This window comes from Xiphophorus hellerii, chromosome 15 (assembly GCF_003331165.1).
Source record: "Xiphophorus hellerii strain 12219 chromosome 15, Xiphophorus_hellerii-4.1, whole genome shotgun sequence".
NCBI lineage: Eukaryota > Metazoa > Chordata > Actinopteri > Cyprinodontiformes > Poeciliidae > Xiphophorus > Xiphophorus hellerii.
The window spans coordinates 12,291,702-12,308,529 of record NC_045686.1 but is presented as its reverse complement, the minus strand read 5'-3'; the positions used below and the strand labels follow the sequence as shown (position 1 = coordinate 12,308,529).

At 37.0% G+C, this 16,828-nt stretch overlaps 1 protein-coding gene across 1 annotated transcript; it reads left to right on the top strand.

Moving 5' to 3' along the window:
- The first annotated feature begins 174 nt into the window (after positions 1–174).
- On the top strand, positions 175–16,114 carry cdc40 (cell division cycle 40 homolog (S. cerevisiae)). Its single transcript, XM_032585601.1, has 15 exons — positions 175–388; positions 722–808; positions 1,941–2,070; positions 2,143–2,229; positions 2,343–2,482; positions 2,950–3,046; positions 3,203–3,342; positions 3,744–3,818; positions 4,571–4,616; positions 6,597–6,698; positions 8,356–8,471; positions 9,367–9,500; positions 11,633–11,709; positions 14,622–14,766; positions 15,578–16,114. Exons 1-15 carry the CDS (start codon positions 197–199, stop codon positions 15,753–15,755), a joined length of 1,746 nt encoding a protein of 581 aa, XP_032441492.1. The 5' UTR covers positions 175–196; the 3' UTR covers positions 15,756–16,114.
- The last annotated feature ends 714 nt before the right edge of the window (positions 16,115–16,828 follow it).

Genomic DNA, 16,828 nt, shown 5'->3' with positions numbered 1-16,828 from the left:
AATTTTATGAATTCATTCAGCTGCTTTTTACCTGATTCTTTTTTATTCACAAGGTAGAACTTTTGTAACAAAATTAAGTCACAATCCTGATTCTGGTAATTAAGTTTCAAGTTTTATTTCTGCCCGTATTGTTTCCTCTTTTTTTCTTTCAGCGGATGTCCCGCCTCCTGCTTCCGGTGACTTCACAACATTCAACATGTCTGCCGCCATAGCTTCCCTCGCTTCGTACGGGAGTGATTCCGACTCCGAAAACGAGTCAGAATCCAAAACCAGTATCGAGAAAGTTGATCCGGATCATCCGGATGCTACGGCTCACCTTAAACCTCTGCAGTCTGGACCCACAATGTCTTTGGCTGTTCTTAATTCTGCCCCGGAGGTCGCTGTTAAGGTAAGCTAAGAGATGCAGGCTAGCTAACGTTAGCTTGACGTTGGCGGCTTTTGTATTTAAACTATAATACAGCCAACTTCATCTACTAAATGGAAAAGGAGTAGGAGAGCAGCTTAGCTTACACATTTACCATTGTTGCTTTTTATTTTGCTGATAGAGATATCTGGATGTACTACAACAGCATTAATTGTAATGCAAGGTTTAGTTAATCGCATTTCTTTCCAAATAGAGAACAACCTTCAACTTCCAATTTCATTGGTTTAGTATTTTATAACTGTAGTTGTAGTATAGTTGGTTAACATTGTTGGCTAATTATTTATGTCTCCATGTCAGGAGGCTGTTGAGACTGGCATACACTTGGACCCTTCACTGAAAGAAGTCACTTATAACCCAACATATGAAACGATGTTTGCACCTGAGGTAAGTTCGACAAATATATTACAGAACTACAAACTAACATGTTTGCACGTAAAATGTACACATGAAAGTCAAAAGAGTTTCATGACTAATGTCCAAACTTTTAAGATAGAATTAAATGTTGAAGCAGAGACCTGGCAGTAGCGTTGTTTAATTTCATTCTACTCTATGCGGATGCTCAGTCTGCATCGATGATTCACTCACATCAGTCTTCTTAATACTTCATGTATAAGACTAAGTCTTATTAATTCAGCTAAATAAATATATGACTGTAGGGCAGATAACCATTGAATACCGAGTAAAAAAGATGATGTACGGTAACTCAATGTACGTCTTACACCTTAAACCCACTGTAGACCTTCTACACAGAAGAGAGTTCATTACCTACTAAAACAGGACAGGACACGGTGTTCCTTCAAAAAAGTAGCCATATAAAATTCATTTTTAGATATGTCAACATATGTGGCAGGATAGTCAGTTTTACAGCAGCAAAATAACTCTTTCTAATTAGGCTTTTTTTGGTTTCCATTCTCATTTTTTTTGATGAATTAGCAATCAAAAGTCAAGATTCTTTTTGTCCTTTTGTCCTGAAAATGTACACTTTCTGTCCGAGCAACAGTGGCAAGTCCTTGCAAAATTGCATGTACAAAAATAGTTCATATTGAATTGTGCCGATGTGCTGAGCTTTGCTGTAACCACTGTGAATTATGAAGATAATATTTTCTTGGGAAAACATTAGTTTCACTGCTGCACTTTGAGTACAGATTAGTTTATTTTTGATGGCAAGATACTTTTGAAAAATCCTTTGGTTGGTTCATAGTATCTGTTTTAAAAAAAAATCTTGTTCATGTTGACCTCTGATTTCTCTTTTTTAGGAGAAGTGATCTTTGTTCCTGATCCTTCTGCCATCTTATCCATTTTTTATTTTCTCTTCTATAAATCACAAAGTCGGTTGCTATTGAAATACATGTTATTTTACAAAAAAAGAGGACGACTTGTTCTAGAAAACCATTTGGTCAGAAACACATGATTTTTCTTAAATCAATGAAAGCACTGTCCTAAGTGCTGCCAAGTAACACTAAAAACAACACTTTTTGATGATAATGATAATAATTGTTGGCTCATTTCATTTTAGTTTGGGCCAATGAATCCGTATAAGTCCCAGCAGATGTCGGCCCCAAGGAACATGCTGTCTGGCTATGCAGAACCTGCTCACGTCAATGATTTTATGTTTGAACAGCAAAGAAGGACTTTCTCTACTTATGGTAAAATGATCTATATCCTCTATGGTAGGTAGCACACCATTTTTCTAACAATGTTCTTCTGTCTGCTTGTAGGTTATGCTTTAGATCCTTCTGTTGACACACATGAAGCTTCCTCTTGTAGCTATATTGGTGCTGTGGAAGAGGCTGAAAAAAACAAAGGTGTGCATTAATAATAATTATCTTTTACATTAGTTTGTTTAATAACTTTGATATAAATATATGTTATTATTAAACAATTGTAATACCTCTAATGTAATCCTTCCTTCCTCCAGGACTGACTGTCTTTGAAAGTGGTCAGAAGAAGCCAGAGAAAAGGAAGAAGGTCAAAGGTGGGGACGCAGGAGAGATTGACAACTTCCTGGGGCCGTGGGCGAAATATGTGGACGAAAAAGATGTGGCCAAACCATCAGAGGTGAAATATTGTTGCATGTGCTAGAAAACATGTCAATGTAACTTGATTGCTGGCTTACATAATGATTTACTGATCATTTGTAACATGTAAATTATATGTGATTGTCTTTTTAATCACAATTAGCAAGCAGACTTTCTGTACTTTATTCTTTAATATAATTCATAGCAGGAGCACTGAAGTTAAAGGGCTTCTAATAGGACAGTTTTTCTGCAGCTACTGAGAGGCATCTGTATAGGCCTTTATATCCAGTCTAAAGTATTTTTGTACATTAGATCAGACATTTGGTGCAGCAGATGCTACTTATCACTGGCTTTGTGACTCCACTCGCCCACACAGCCATGTTAAAGCCCTCATAATCGGGCATTCATTTGAGATTAAACTGATTCACTTTGCCGGGCCTGTCTTTGTAATTATATAAAATATGACAATTGTTGGGTTGTTTCCTCATAATTAATTTTATTGTACAGGAAGAGCAGAAAGAACTTAATGAGATCACTGCTAAAAGGCAAAAGAAGGGAAGGAATGAAGACGAGGCTCCAGGAGAAGAGAAGACCATTCTTCACGGTAATTAAGATACTTTTATGTTTTCAATGGCTTTTAGTGAAATTAATCAAAAATATTATTTTTCCACAGTTAATGACTGAGAGGAGTTAAATTTTCTCTCCTTTTTTTGAAATGTGTTTAAAACATCACATTTTATGTCTTTCTTCCTGTCTGCAGTCAAAGAGATGTATGACTACCAGGGCAGGTCATACCTCCATGTTCCACAGGATGTGGGCGTCAACTTACGCTCTGCAGATGCTCCAGATAAATGTTACCTGCCAAAGAAACAGATTCATGTCTGGTCTGGACACACTAAGGTAAGTGGAAAAGGAGAACATGGGGGTTTGTTGCTAATGAAGTAACCTCAAAGTGAGCTTTGTTGATATTTCTTTGGTTTCTTTCTCTGAAAATTTTGACATGCAAAAAGAAAACTAGAAACACTGAGAGTGTTTGTCTCCATGTCTGTTTTGGATTATTCAGTCTTTGTAAGTGTTTTGAATTGAAATGTATTCATGTGTGGCACATTATTGTGTAAAGTGTGACTTTACTTTGAAAACCATTAACCTCTCGGGTAAATGTTATTAACTGTCACACCTAAAAGCTTGATAAAACGCAAAACTGTGCAGTACAATACTGTATAATATTGGTACTGACAAATACTATCATAAGAAAGAGATAAATAAGTAAATTTATTCTTTCCATGTTTGCATATTTCCAGGGTGTCAGTGCTATCCGATTATATCCCAGGTCTGGTCATCTTCTGCTCTCCTGTTCCATGGACTGCAAGATCAAGGTATGTTATCTAATAACAGAAGGTCATTTAAGCAGCACAGACTCTTGATACCCTCAAGATAATAGATGTTAATAATTTTACGATCTGCATTTATCTTAGGATAATACAACCCAAATTTTTCAATTTAATATATTTTCACTTATTACTCTACTATGATGTTGAATCAGAAACCAACAATGTTGGATTAAATGACTAGAAAAGAACAGATATTAAAACCAAACTTATGTTTTGTGCATATGTCCATGATGTCATTTTATATTGATAGAAAAGTCTAAAACATTGAGTATGAGTAGGAAATTTTGGAATGGAAATACTGTAAGAAACCAAATCAGACTATGCATTTTTTTCTTTCATCCAATAGTGGGAAATGTGTTTTTTATGAAAACGTCAAACTTCCACTGTTTTGATCTATAAGCACATTAATCAGAAACATGTGTTTGATTCACTTTTTTTGTATCTAATTAACTGTTTAAGGTCATTAGATACTTTGATGTGCTTTGATGTATAAATGGGGTTAATTCCTTTGTTTTCTCTTGGATACAAAAGAGCAACCTTTATCAGCCAGCCTGCAGCACATATTTTACTCATGTGGTATAGCTATTAGTTTCACCCTGGAAAAACTTGGATCAGTGCATTTGATTATTTTGGTTGACTATTTTAGTGTACAAATAGTGTACAAATTTGCACAACATTGAGCACATAAATGCTCTGTACTGATCAGGCCATGTTTCGATGTGTCTAATTCTCTCTAGCTGTGGGAGGTCTATGGAGAGAGGAGGTGTCTCCGCACATTTATTGGTAAGTAAGCATTTTTTGTTAAATCTATGTTTGATTTTAAAGTTGTCAACTGGTGATGAATCTTTTTTTATGTAATTTTGAGTGCTGCATCCATCAAGAGTTCCTGACCAATAGCATGTCATCTGCAAACATGCTGACAGAAAATATGCTCAAGCACTGAATAAACATAGCCTTTTGGGAAATGCACGGCAGTGACAGATATGAGCTCAGCGTAACTGGAACATTTAAATCTGCTGACCACTGACAGAGATGCTGTGTTTTAAATTTAATTATACATACAGAGAAATATTTATTATTCCAGGTTTGAGTGTTTTTAGGCTAATGCAAGCAAGACACTCTGCTACTCCTCCCTGACAGCACACTGTCAGGATAGAGATTGTTTGCAGCTTTGGTTCTGCTTGTCAGCTCCTTCACAGAACATGCATAATTCAGCAGCCCAGGGGCTGAAGGGAACGAGGGGCAAGGGAGGGCACAGAACATGGAGAAGCGGTGTGGAGGGGGAGAGGAAACCCAGTTATTAATGAATGAAATAACAAGAGTCAATATGTAAGGCAATACTGATAAAAATCTATCTATCTGTCTGTCTGTCTGTCTGTCTGTCTGTACGAACGTACGGATATCTATACAGATTTATATATATACAGTACAGACCAAAGGTTTGGACACACCTTTTAATTCAATGAGTTTCCTTTATTTTCATGACTATTGACATTTTTAGATTCACACTGAAGGCATCAAAACTATGAATAACACATGTGGAAATATGCACTAAACAAAAAAGTGCAAAACAACTGAAAATACCCCTTATATTCTAGTTTCTTCAAAGTAGCAACCTTTTGCTGTGATTACTGCTTTGCACACACTCTGCATTTTCTTGATGAGTTTCAAGAGGTAGTCACCTGAAATGGTTTTCACTTCATAGGTGTGCCCTGTCAGGTTAATAAGTGGGATTTCTTGCCTTATAAATAGTCATGAAAACAAAGAAAACCCATTGAATTAGAAAGGTGTGTCCAAACTTTTGGTCTGTACTGTATATACACACAATTTATCTAATGCAGTTTGAGAAGTATTTAGTTATGTTGCTGGGTGAATATTAACATTGCTCTGCATTTAATGATCAGCTATGTAATATTTATTTTTCTATTCTGAAGTTGTAATATTTTTCTGAGGGATTGGACTCTTTCCAGTACATGTACATTTACCATAAATTAAAATATACAACTTACTGGTCTTCCATTTTAAATGCATATGTCGCTCTGTAAACTTCTGCTTGAAGTACCCACTTTGACTGAACGCTGCACAGAATGTGGACTGGTTTGAAGCACCCAACCCGAAGGATCACTTAGTAGAACAGGGAACAGCGAGAGTAGGGAAATTCATGAATATCAATCAGTGATATTTTCATATTTTAATTCAGCCTGGGACACGGGGGATATTTGCTTACTTGTGTGACCTGTTTTCAGTGGTAGTAATGTATGTGCGTTTCTGCACACACATCAGCAAGGCTTTCAGTGGCGGTGCTGTTGCCTTTGGTCTGCCAGCAGGCCTGGTTAGAGGAAGAGTGCAGACAGGTGCTTAGCCTCAGTGGGCTCTGTTATCACTGTGGAAACAGCATACCTCTGATAAAAGCTGTTTTTAACAAGGGAGACAGCTGCAAATAGTCAGACTGCAGGGATCTCAAATCACCTTCCTGTATGAGGAAGAGCCAGACAGTTGAAGACAGGAATTAGAAGAAAAATAGAGCATGCAAACACTGAAGACGTAATTATGGCTTGTAATTTTTGTTTTAGCCTTTCTCTCATTAGGCTCTGCTAAACATTTTCCCTTTCTCATCTTCCCCATGTGTAATCATGAAATAATTTTGCCAGAAAGCAATAAGTCATCTGAGGCAAAATTTGCCATATTTTTTTTGAGTGTAAAAATATGATTTTATTGAGGTAGTTGTATGCTTATAAATGCTTCGATTTTGTTGTGTATTAGGTCACAGCAAAGCAGTGCGAGACATTTGCTTCAACAACAGTGGGACTCAGTTCCTCAGTGCTGCATACGACCGCTACCTTAAACTGTGGGACTCTGAGACAGGTAAGCTCCATCTCTTGCATCTCTACACACTTTGCTTCTGTTTACCAAGATGCATTTGGAGGAACCAAATCGGTATTTCAGGGAAATACCGCTATGCTAAAAATTGATTGATATCGACTGATGTGGATGCTAGTCCCAATATATTGTGCATTCCTAATTGAAATCTTGACTAATCCACGGATTTGAGGGAATCAATGTATCAATTACACAAAAAGAACAATGTATTTTGTCACAATTTTCTTTGACAACCTCTTATTGAACCCCACAAGTAGAATTTGGATTTTTGGCACTTGAAATTTAATATCCAAATATAGGATTTTGTAGAATATTACATTTTATATATAATATCCTACCAAGTCTTTGTGACTGTGTTATTGCACACATGGATATTGTGATGACACTGTGCAGCACTAAATGAGTGATAGTCTAATAAAATGTAAATTAAATCAACAATTCAGTGCAAAAATATTTACAGTGGAAATAAATTTAAAACTTTGAGAAATAAAATAGGAAAATGGGAAAAGTGCTGAATTGACTTTAAACGTTTCAGACATAAATGTACTGAATTAAAAAAAATATTTGATTACTCTTCACCACTTAAGTACACCAATATCTTCACAAGCTTGGTCTAACATGTAAAAACACAACGTTCATTTGTTCAGTCTGTGGAATTAGAAGTCAATGTAAAATAAATAATAAAGAAATTGACAAAAACAATAGGTTGACTATCTTGATCAAACATGTAAAAATAAACTGCAACAAACCTTCTTCCAAATTTTTCAGAAAGTGCAATTGTGAATTCTAAATAAGATGTAAAATACCGGTAAATAATAAAGCATTCCATTGTTCAGAGCACTAAGCATAGAAGTAGACTGAATAGATCTGCCCTTACGGATCGGTCACATTGTCACTGATATCTAGAATTTCTTACAGTATTGGGACCAATACAGATATTAATATCGAATCGGTGCATCTCTAATTTGTTGTTTATAGACCAGTCCAAGTTCTGATTTAAGATGGCTGAACAGATATGTTGCTTTGTCATGTGGTGCAGACACCGCCAGGAAGCACTTTTGACATTTATTGCTGTGAAACGCATTTTGTTAGCTTTTACCTTTAGAGTGAGTCTTGATTGAACTAAATAGCAAACAAACAGCTATCTTTGTCTATGTCTCTGTGTAAAATGAATACTCTTTACGTCCTCCCTCTGTTCTGTTGAAATTTGACACCCCTTTAAGTTGAAGAATGCTTCTCCAGCAGAGGGCAGAAAAGAGTTTAATCCCCCACTTGTTGATTTGTTTAAAAAAAATGATATTTCTTAAATTGTTGTCTGTTTTGTTGATTTCTGTGTGATAGAGATCATTTATCTAACTCTGTCCCAGTAGCAGGTAGATTTGATTGAAAAGTCCCCATTGCAGTTTTGTATTCCTTCAGCAGCACTATCTTCCTCGCAGAATGACCAGAAGTAAACAGCATTTTCTGTTTTCCAGCTGACTTGTCGCTCCTCCTGCGGATTGAGCTCCACAGCAATAAAAGTTGCAGACTGTGTTCTTTAAGTTGTGGACAGCTTTAGTGTGCCTTAATGGAGAAAAGAAAAAAAGAAGAAACAATGGATTTTTCTGGAACCCTGACTTTCAATTTACTTCCCTCTCCACAGGCCAGTGTATCTCTCGCTTCACAAACAGGAAGGTACCCTACTGCGTCAAGTTCAATCCAGATGAGGACAAGCAGAGTCTTTTTGTGGCTGGGATGTCGGATAAGAAGATTGTTCAGGTAAAGGACAGCGAGCAATCTGCTTGTGTCGGCAGGGCAGATGCACTACAGTTTCCATGTTTTGAGCCTGAGCTCACAGGAGCATGAACTACACTTCTCTCTCAAACTTCAGCACTTGTGTACATATCTGTGTGGAACTTGCAGGGGGATCAGTGGATGACAGGACTAGAGCAAGTCATTAATCACAAGCTGCACACAAGCAGTGAAGAAAACAGTGTAATGTAGTGCAACCATCACATCACATAAAAGTTTGTGTGGTCATAACATCCTGAGGACAAATGGAGCTGAAGGATTTTATATATATTTCTTCTAAGAATAGACTATTAAAAGATATATAAAAAGAAAGCACCAGCTCTGCTCCCTAACTATCGGTATGAACTGCATTTGTTATCTCAATCGGGGCTTACGTTAAATCATGCAGCTGTCCTCTGGGCGACGAGCACAGATGGCTGCTGGCCCCAAAGGGAGGATTTAAATAAAAGAGCACAAATGAAATTGGACAGAACTGCATGCATGTTTTTTGTTTGTTTTCTTGCCTGGGGGTGGTAGCATCTGCGTGGAAACTTTTTTACGTCTTAATTCATGCAAGATCTTCTCCAAAAATATATTGATGTTCAAATCCGAGGCCGTTTGATTGCTAATCGCTGTCATCACTTCACTGTAGTTGAACAATTTCTCAGCGCTGACACAGATTGAATATTTCCTCAAAGGAGGAAACTCCCACAGTCATCCATCTGATCTTCTCTTGGCTTAGAACAATGTATGCTGACACTTTTTTATTATGGTTGATTCTTCCCTGGCTGTTCAGATCATCCTGTTTGTTTAGACTTGTTTGGGGTTTGAGTGTTTACTTCCCTGGTTTCTGTTTTGCTTTCTGCTCGTGTTTGCTGGACAGTGGGACATCAGGACGAGCGAGGTGGTTCAGGAGTACGATCGCCACCTGGGTGCTGTCAACACTATCACCTTTGTTGACGAAAATCGCCGCTTTGTCAGCACGTCAGACGATAAGAGTTTGCGAGTCTGGGAGTGGTGAGTAAAGACTACAAATTAAAGGATGCGGTATCTTTGTCTTAAATGCTCCATTTTGAATATTCTTAACCAGAATATGAACTCTTGATTATAAAATCCCTATTAATATTCACTTTTATTTTTGTTGTTGCAATGCTAATGTGTCCTGGTTTGTTTGGTGTCAGCAGACAGTCAAGACAGACCACCAACAATGATATGTTTATTGGCTCCAGGGTCTATGGGGATATAAACAAGCTCTGCTGTTTCTGTCTCAAAGATTGTAAATATTTATATAAGGCCTTAATATTTAGAATAAGGAGTTTTATCCTCTGCTTTATATTTTTAGTGCTAAGAACCTCCTAGTTTCTTTTTCCAACTGCATAAAAAAATCTTCTATATTTTTAAATTTAGAAACAGAGAGCAAATGTGGATCTTGAAAAGACCAGAAGAAGCCAATCAGCTGTAGCCTGAGAGGCTGTTTTCCACATTGTCTCCTGGGAGACAAAACCGTGGGAGTAAATCAACGAGTTGTTGACCAGATTAATTGCCTGACAATTATTTGAATTGGCCAGAAGACGCATATTGACTGAAGAGAAAGGTTGGGCACAGATTTACAGATTAAATATCCACAAGACGTAAATACCTATATGTATTTAAGCTTACATGTTTTTTTTTCATATATTTACATACATCAGATGTGTCTGGGAAATAAATTAATCTAAAGCAGTGGTTTATGATTAGGGAACAAGTATAGATGAAGGTTTTTAGGATAATCAATCTGAGAGTTTAGCTTAATATTTGTTAACATGCGCCTGAGGAAAAAAATAAATACAATTATGAAAATAACTGTTGCAATTTATGGTCAGCAAACTTCTATGTCTTCCATGGTTTCTCTGGTTTATTTCAGTTTAAATTAGCCTTTTAAGCAAGAAACTTTCCAGCCCGATTTTTACTATGGACCAGATCCTTATAAAAATCTTGTTGTCTTCTCACTGTAAACACACGTTTATTAGTCAATAATGTCCCTTAGACAAAAATTGTATTTGTTGTTCCATTTCTCTCTACAGCTCTACCACAGGACTTCAAAAACTTTACTTGTTGAATTTAATTTGAGTCCTAAAACACTTCATACTCCTTGTTCAGATTTCCAGTACTGTCATAAATTATATTTTAAGAATTTATTTTTGTAATTTAAACAAAATAATCAAATGTATATAAATAAGTAGAAAGTTAAACAGACAATAAAGTTCTATTTCCTAAATGTGTTTATTTTTATGTTTAGGGGATTAAAATCAAAATGTTACATTGGTTATTGGTTCATTTGACATAGGAGAGTGTATATTTCTGTACTTTTTTAAATTGTTTATGCAATTAAATAAAGTAAATAATAGCTATGACATAATTAAGTTCAGAATTCCTGTAGTTCTTAAATTATGTAATAAAAATCTTAGAGTTCTCTTCCAGAAATCTGCAGAAATATTGTTTCCCATCTTTTACTCTCTTATTCCCTCTTATTAGTTTGGTGAAACTGCTTTCATTTAAATCCAGCTGTTCCCCGTCACATTAGAAGACTGATATAACTCAGTGTAAACAGATGGCAGGATCAGTTCAGGATTAAAACTCTTAAGCACACTTCCGATGCGAATGTGCTGAGAAAGACACAGAGAGACATTAGTGACATTGAGTAACTTTATTTTTTTAATACTTCCCCAATGACCAAGCAAAGCCCTTTCCATTCATAATGACGGAGACAAACACAGAGAGCTGTAAATGTGAAAGATGCTTCAAACCAATTAAGATCAAATAGTTGCACATCTCTGCCAAAGCAGACAAACAGAGAGAGCATGAAAGGACTGGCGACAGCGTGAGGAGAGCAAATAAGGATTTTGTAAATAATTGGTTGTTTGTACAGTCATGGTTCAACATCAAAAGCTTTCAGATTTTATTCAGATATTTACGTGCTCTAACTAGACTGATAATTTTGCTGTTCCACAGCTGCTGTTTTGCTGTGGGTGTTAAGTATTTTCAAGCTCACAGATAGAACAGCAGAGGTTAACAGAGAGGTTCATTAACTGTTTCCCTTTGGGGTTATGGAGGCTGAATCGGTGTTTAATCCGTCATCATATGGGATCACCAGGCTTTGTGTCTTTCAGGGACATCCCTGTGGACTTCAAGTACATCGCTGAGCCCAGTATGCACTCCATGCCAGCTGTGACTCTATCTCCCAATGGTGAGTCGCCTGATTATTGCAAAAAAAAAAAAACAAAATAAAAAACTCAAATACACACAAACTGCAGCATAGAGCGGAGGACTCGAGGGAATACAAACCTACATTATCACACTGATGTAGATTCATACTGCCCCAGGTTGGCCATTTCTCAGAGGAGTAAAACAGCATGAGATCTGAAGAACAAGTTGGTATAAACTGAGCCAGTCTAAAGAGTTTCTGTATTGTTGGTAGACTGGATTTCTGAGTTTCTCAGACTGAAGCTTCCCACCTGGTTACAAACTTTGTGAATTGCTATAAACAAAGACCTTTGCATCTGTTGCAAACCATATTATTTGGCACTGGGAAGGGCCGTATGTTTTGTTCATTGTCATGATTACGAAATGATAACACCAAAGTGTTGTACAATATTACAGAAGACTGCTGACTTGTCATTTGTCAAGCTGGCAGATATTGAGACTGGGGCTGGACGATATGGCAGAAATCACAATGAATGTGTTTCATATCTGTCTATAATTATTTGTTTTGTATTGATTTGTTTTCTGCTTTAAATATATGAACTGGTGATGTCACCTTTCCTGTTTTATGTACAATTTTCTTATGAGCTGTTGCACTCATTTTCTCTTTTCACTCCACATCGTTGTCTTTTCTTTATAAGCACTTATGAGCTCCTGCTGCACAGGTTACTCAATGGGTTGTTGCTAGGTTACCAATGAGTGAGTGAGTTAATTGATGCCACCTGGTCGTGAGAGGTTGAGCTACTAAAGCTTTTCCTCTGACTACATCCCCCAGAATGCTGTGTGGTTCTGGACCGGAGTTCAGTGAAATTCTATTGGACATATTTTCTTTTTGTATTGATGATGTATTTTTATCACAATATATATATTTTTGATTTATTGCCCATTCCTAATTGATACCCACTAAAAGAGGCTAACTCTTTCATACACTAATCCAAGCATACAAGTAAGTGAAAAGAAAACTTGTTATAGAAGGGCGCATAAGCAATAGGGATGGATGCAACCCAGGCTTCCTTAAAACCTCAGCAGAACGGCAGGCCAATCACCTCTATGTCACAAAGTATGGTGCTGTAATTATTCATGCAGAACAAGCCCTGACTAAGTAACAAGTACTTGAAAAGAATCATATTGTGTATGCAATGAATCTATATAACAGGAGTTTCACTTTAGAACTTAATTACAAATTAAAGAAACTTTAAAATGACACTGATTTATTAAGGTCCACTGATACACCAAGACATAAAATCGTAAAGCATTTAAATCCCAGATGTACCCGTCCACCTAAAGCATCTAAACTACAAACATTTAAAAGTGCTGATAGGGAATTTTTTTTCGACCAACAGACCCAGACCTGCTGCTTCTCTTTCTCCCCCCTTTTTTTTTTTTTGCAGCGATAAGCAAACTGTTTCCTCGGTTTAGCGTCATAATTAACATACAGATCTGAACGCGTTATTGATGTTCCCATTAGAACCCGCCAAGGAAGTGAAGAAGTGCGTCTTTCCAAATGTCAGTCTATTCCTTATGGGCAGATCTATTGAGTCCAGGCATGTTGGAAATTAGTATTATGATTTATGTAGTGCAGGCTTGCTGCTGGCACTGTGTCTCAGTTGTACTGAATATTGATGTTGTCAGATGCTTATTAAGAACAGATCAAGATGTGTGACAAGGGCATTCGGGGTTATTATGCAGATTTTGCACACTAGGTTAGATTAATCTTGCCTTTTTCTATTTTGTTTGCAAAGCTTTGAGTGGGAATAGAAACTGAATCTGACAGCAACCAAGTTGTATAAGGAACACTAACAGAAATGGACATTCCACTTTAACTCCAGCTCTTGGTTTTCCAATTAATAGGCTCTGTGTTGCAGCCCATCATCTTCAGCTAGGGCCTTACTCAGCTTTTTCTCTCTCTTCTCCACCTGCCTAAATCCCTTTCCCTTCATGTTCTCTTTTACTCCCTTTCCTCCTTCTGGTTGAAGTTTGTATTTGTCCCAACATGATTTGTTTTTCCTCAGTGTGTGAATAATGAATGTCTTCTCAGTGGGAAATTATTCAATTTTCTCTTACGCCTAAATAACACCTAACCCCCCTCGCGCCACATCTACAGTCTCTTGTTCTTTTGAGTCCCCTGTGTCTTCCTATTTCACTAAAAGTTGTTTTTGCTCTCCTGTTCCTATTACAGTAGACATTTTGGGGCTTTTTAAAGCTTCTGTTTTTTTTCTGAAGAGGAATGTAACACGCACGTACACACCGACTGGATACCTTGCTTTCATACCTCATTAATAATCATGTTCCTGTTAAGAGGTGCAGTGAGTTGTGTGATGCTCTGAAAGTGATTTACTGCTTCCCTTTGCTGTGTAGTGACTTGAAACTGTCGTCATGTCAAGAGCTGAAACACAGCGCGAAACAGATTATAATTGAGCACCTAATGATGAGAAAGCCTTCCTAATTTTCTAAAATTGCTTCACTCTTTCTAATTTAATGAAGGTAGAATGATGGGTCCATGCCCTTCTTGGGGAACTGTCCTCCTTTTATTTTAAAAGTTTTATCCCTGAGTCAAGTTTTTGCTGTTTTTCTAGCTAAAATGTTTGAGTCCTGAATTTAGATGCCAGGTTTACAACTAGACTGGCAATGGCATAAAAGTACGACATCAAAGATCTCAGTGTCTGCTTGTTAGACCTCTGGCTGTACAGAGCCATGCAAATGAGGCCAAGTAGTGAGCTAACAGGCAATTTAAAATGTTCTGTACAATCTTGTAGCTTTAATGCTACTTCACTTGATAATAAACATTTTTCCCCCCTTAGTTTCAAACATCTTGTGCTGCATTGCCGACACTTTTAAACTGTGCTTGGGAGAGACGAGTTTCTCCCGTTGTTTACACATGCTTGTTTCTAATTTCAGGTAAATGGCTGGCGTGCCAGTCCATGGACAACCAGATTCTTATCTTTGGAGCCCAGAATCGCTTCAGACTGAACAAAAAGAAAATTTTCAAAGGTCACATGGTAGCCGGCTACGCCTGCCAAGTGGATTTCTCCCCAGACATGAGGTAGGGTGTTTTCTGATTGAACGCAATGGTACCCTCACGGAAACCAGAAGAAGTTTTTACAAATAACAATGACAAATAAAACCTATGAATAAATTAATGAATGAAAGTACAGCAGTAAAAAAAACCCCAAAAAACCTAACAAAAAAACTGTCATGGTAATGTTTAAATGTACTGCCTATCTAAAAACAGAGAAAGTAGACTTTAAGACAAACTTACTACATGGCCAAAATAGGTACTGATATCTTGGCAAGGCTATTAAGCATATAGCAAGCTTTTATAAAATCATTGTCTACTGAAATTTTCCATCATGCTGTTCCTGCAGTTTAATAGATGCCACAGAAAATGGCTGTATGACGTACAGGGTTTTCCCCAGTGTATTATAAACTTGGTGGATCACCAGGCTTATGATACACTTTTATCTAATAAGCAGAAATAAAATATTAAATTCAGTGTGTATTTATTTTAGTCCATCTCAAAGTCAAAATAACAGTAGTAGTTACAGGTAACAGTCTATCTATAAATGTAACATTTCAACAGAGGGTTTTATTACTATAAGGCTTCCTTATTAATTTGTTTTGTAAGAGCTGAGAAGAAAAAAATCTATAATTACATGAACTTTGGCAATCCAGCTTCCTTTTGATTTAATTTTTGTCCATGTCTCACCCACCACTGCCCACATTGGTTTACAGGTGCTCCAACTTCCTGTCATTATTCATTGCAGCACCACAACTTCTGACAGAAAAAAAAGACTAGATTTTAAAGCCACGTATTCCACCTTTACCCTCCAACTGAACTGTTTTCTTTCTTCTAGCTATGTGGTATCGGGGGATGCAGATGGAAAGCTGAACATCTGGGACTGGAAGACCACCAAGCTCTATCACAGGATCAAGGCTCACGACAAAGTTTGCATCAGTGCTCTGTGGCATCCGCACGAAACCTCGAAGGTCATCACCTGTGGCTGGGATGGACAGATCAAACTCTGGGACTAACTGATGGCGTCTAAAATTATGTGCAGAAGTCAGTGATTCTTGGACTTTATTAAATAATTTTGAGTGAAAGCCAACAGGCTGGTATCCAGTCTATTTGTTTAAGTGTATTTTTGTATCTTGAGATAAGAGCTCAAATATGTACATATTATATTGTGTGTGTACAAGAATGAGCATATTGGAATCTTTAACAATGATATGGCGAAAGAAATATTATAGGGTCGACACACGTTTTTCTATTTGTAGTAGTGTTCTGTGTTCTTTTTTAAATGTCTTGTTCTACAAAGTGTTTTTAATCATCTAAACATCCTTTTGTGGAAATAAACATTCTGCCCATTTCCTATTTTAGAAATCAAAACTGATTTGTGGTGCAAAGTGTATTTCTTTAACCATCATCAAACACAGTCAGGAAAAGATAAATAAGCTGAGCGTGTGTAACATTTGATCTTATCTGCACTCAACAGCAGTGTGATTTGATATTTTATTCTAGATCTAGAAATTAGACCCACAAAATTCCCTTTACCCTGAGCCTGACCCCCGACCTAAGGCAAGGCAAATTTATTTCTACAGCACATTTTGAGCAGCAAAGCAACTCAAATCGTTTTAAAGGATCAGGAGGAGAAACGACAACAAACCAGCAACGTGAACTCAGATAAACGTTGGGTTGTTGCGGTGATGTAAGAGGAAAAAGAATAAAGATAAAACCCCAGATGTCTGTCTTTACACATTCCGAATGAGAGAGAGCATGTCTGGTTCTGGTTCTGGGGATCAGAGTAAATTGACCTCAATTGAAAAAGTTGTGGAAAGCACTTAAAAGTCTGGTTTGTGCCAATAAACTATTGGAATATTTATTTTACCCACTTGCAAAAGAATCTAAATCTCATAAAAGTAGAAGAAATTCATAGGGGGAAAAAAGTAAAAAATTTTTTAGTAATTAATTATTCCGATTAAGCATATAAAAGAAATTGCCACATTCTCCAGATTTTTCATTTGACCCCATTATTTACCCTCATTAATGGAAACATCACCTGTTGGCAGTGGCCGAAGTTGGGTACTAACTAGCTGCATTTACTCAG

Excerpts from the sequence above, each read along its gene's own strand:
- cdc40 (XM_032585601.1), top strand. The coding sequence starts at position 197 with ATGTCTGCCGCCATAGCTTCCCTCGCTTCGTACGGGAGTGATTCCGAC. Across the intron at positions 11,710-14,621 it reads TGTGACTCTATCTCCCAATG|GTAAATGGCTGGCGTGCCAG; the intron begins GTGAGTCGCCTG and ends TTCTAATTTCAG. Across the intron at positions 14,767-15,577 it reads GATTTCTCCCCAGACATGAG|CTATGTGGTATCGGGGGATG; the intron begins GTAGGGTGTTTT and ends TCTTTCTTCTAG.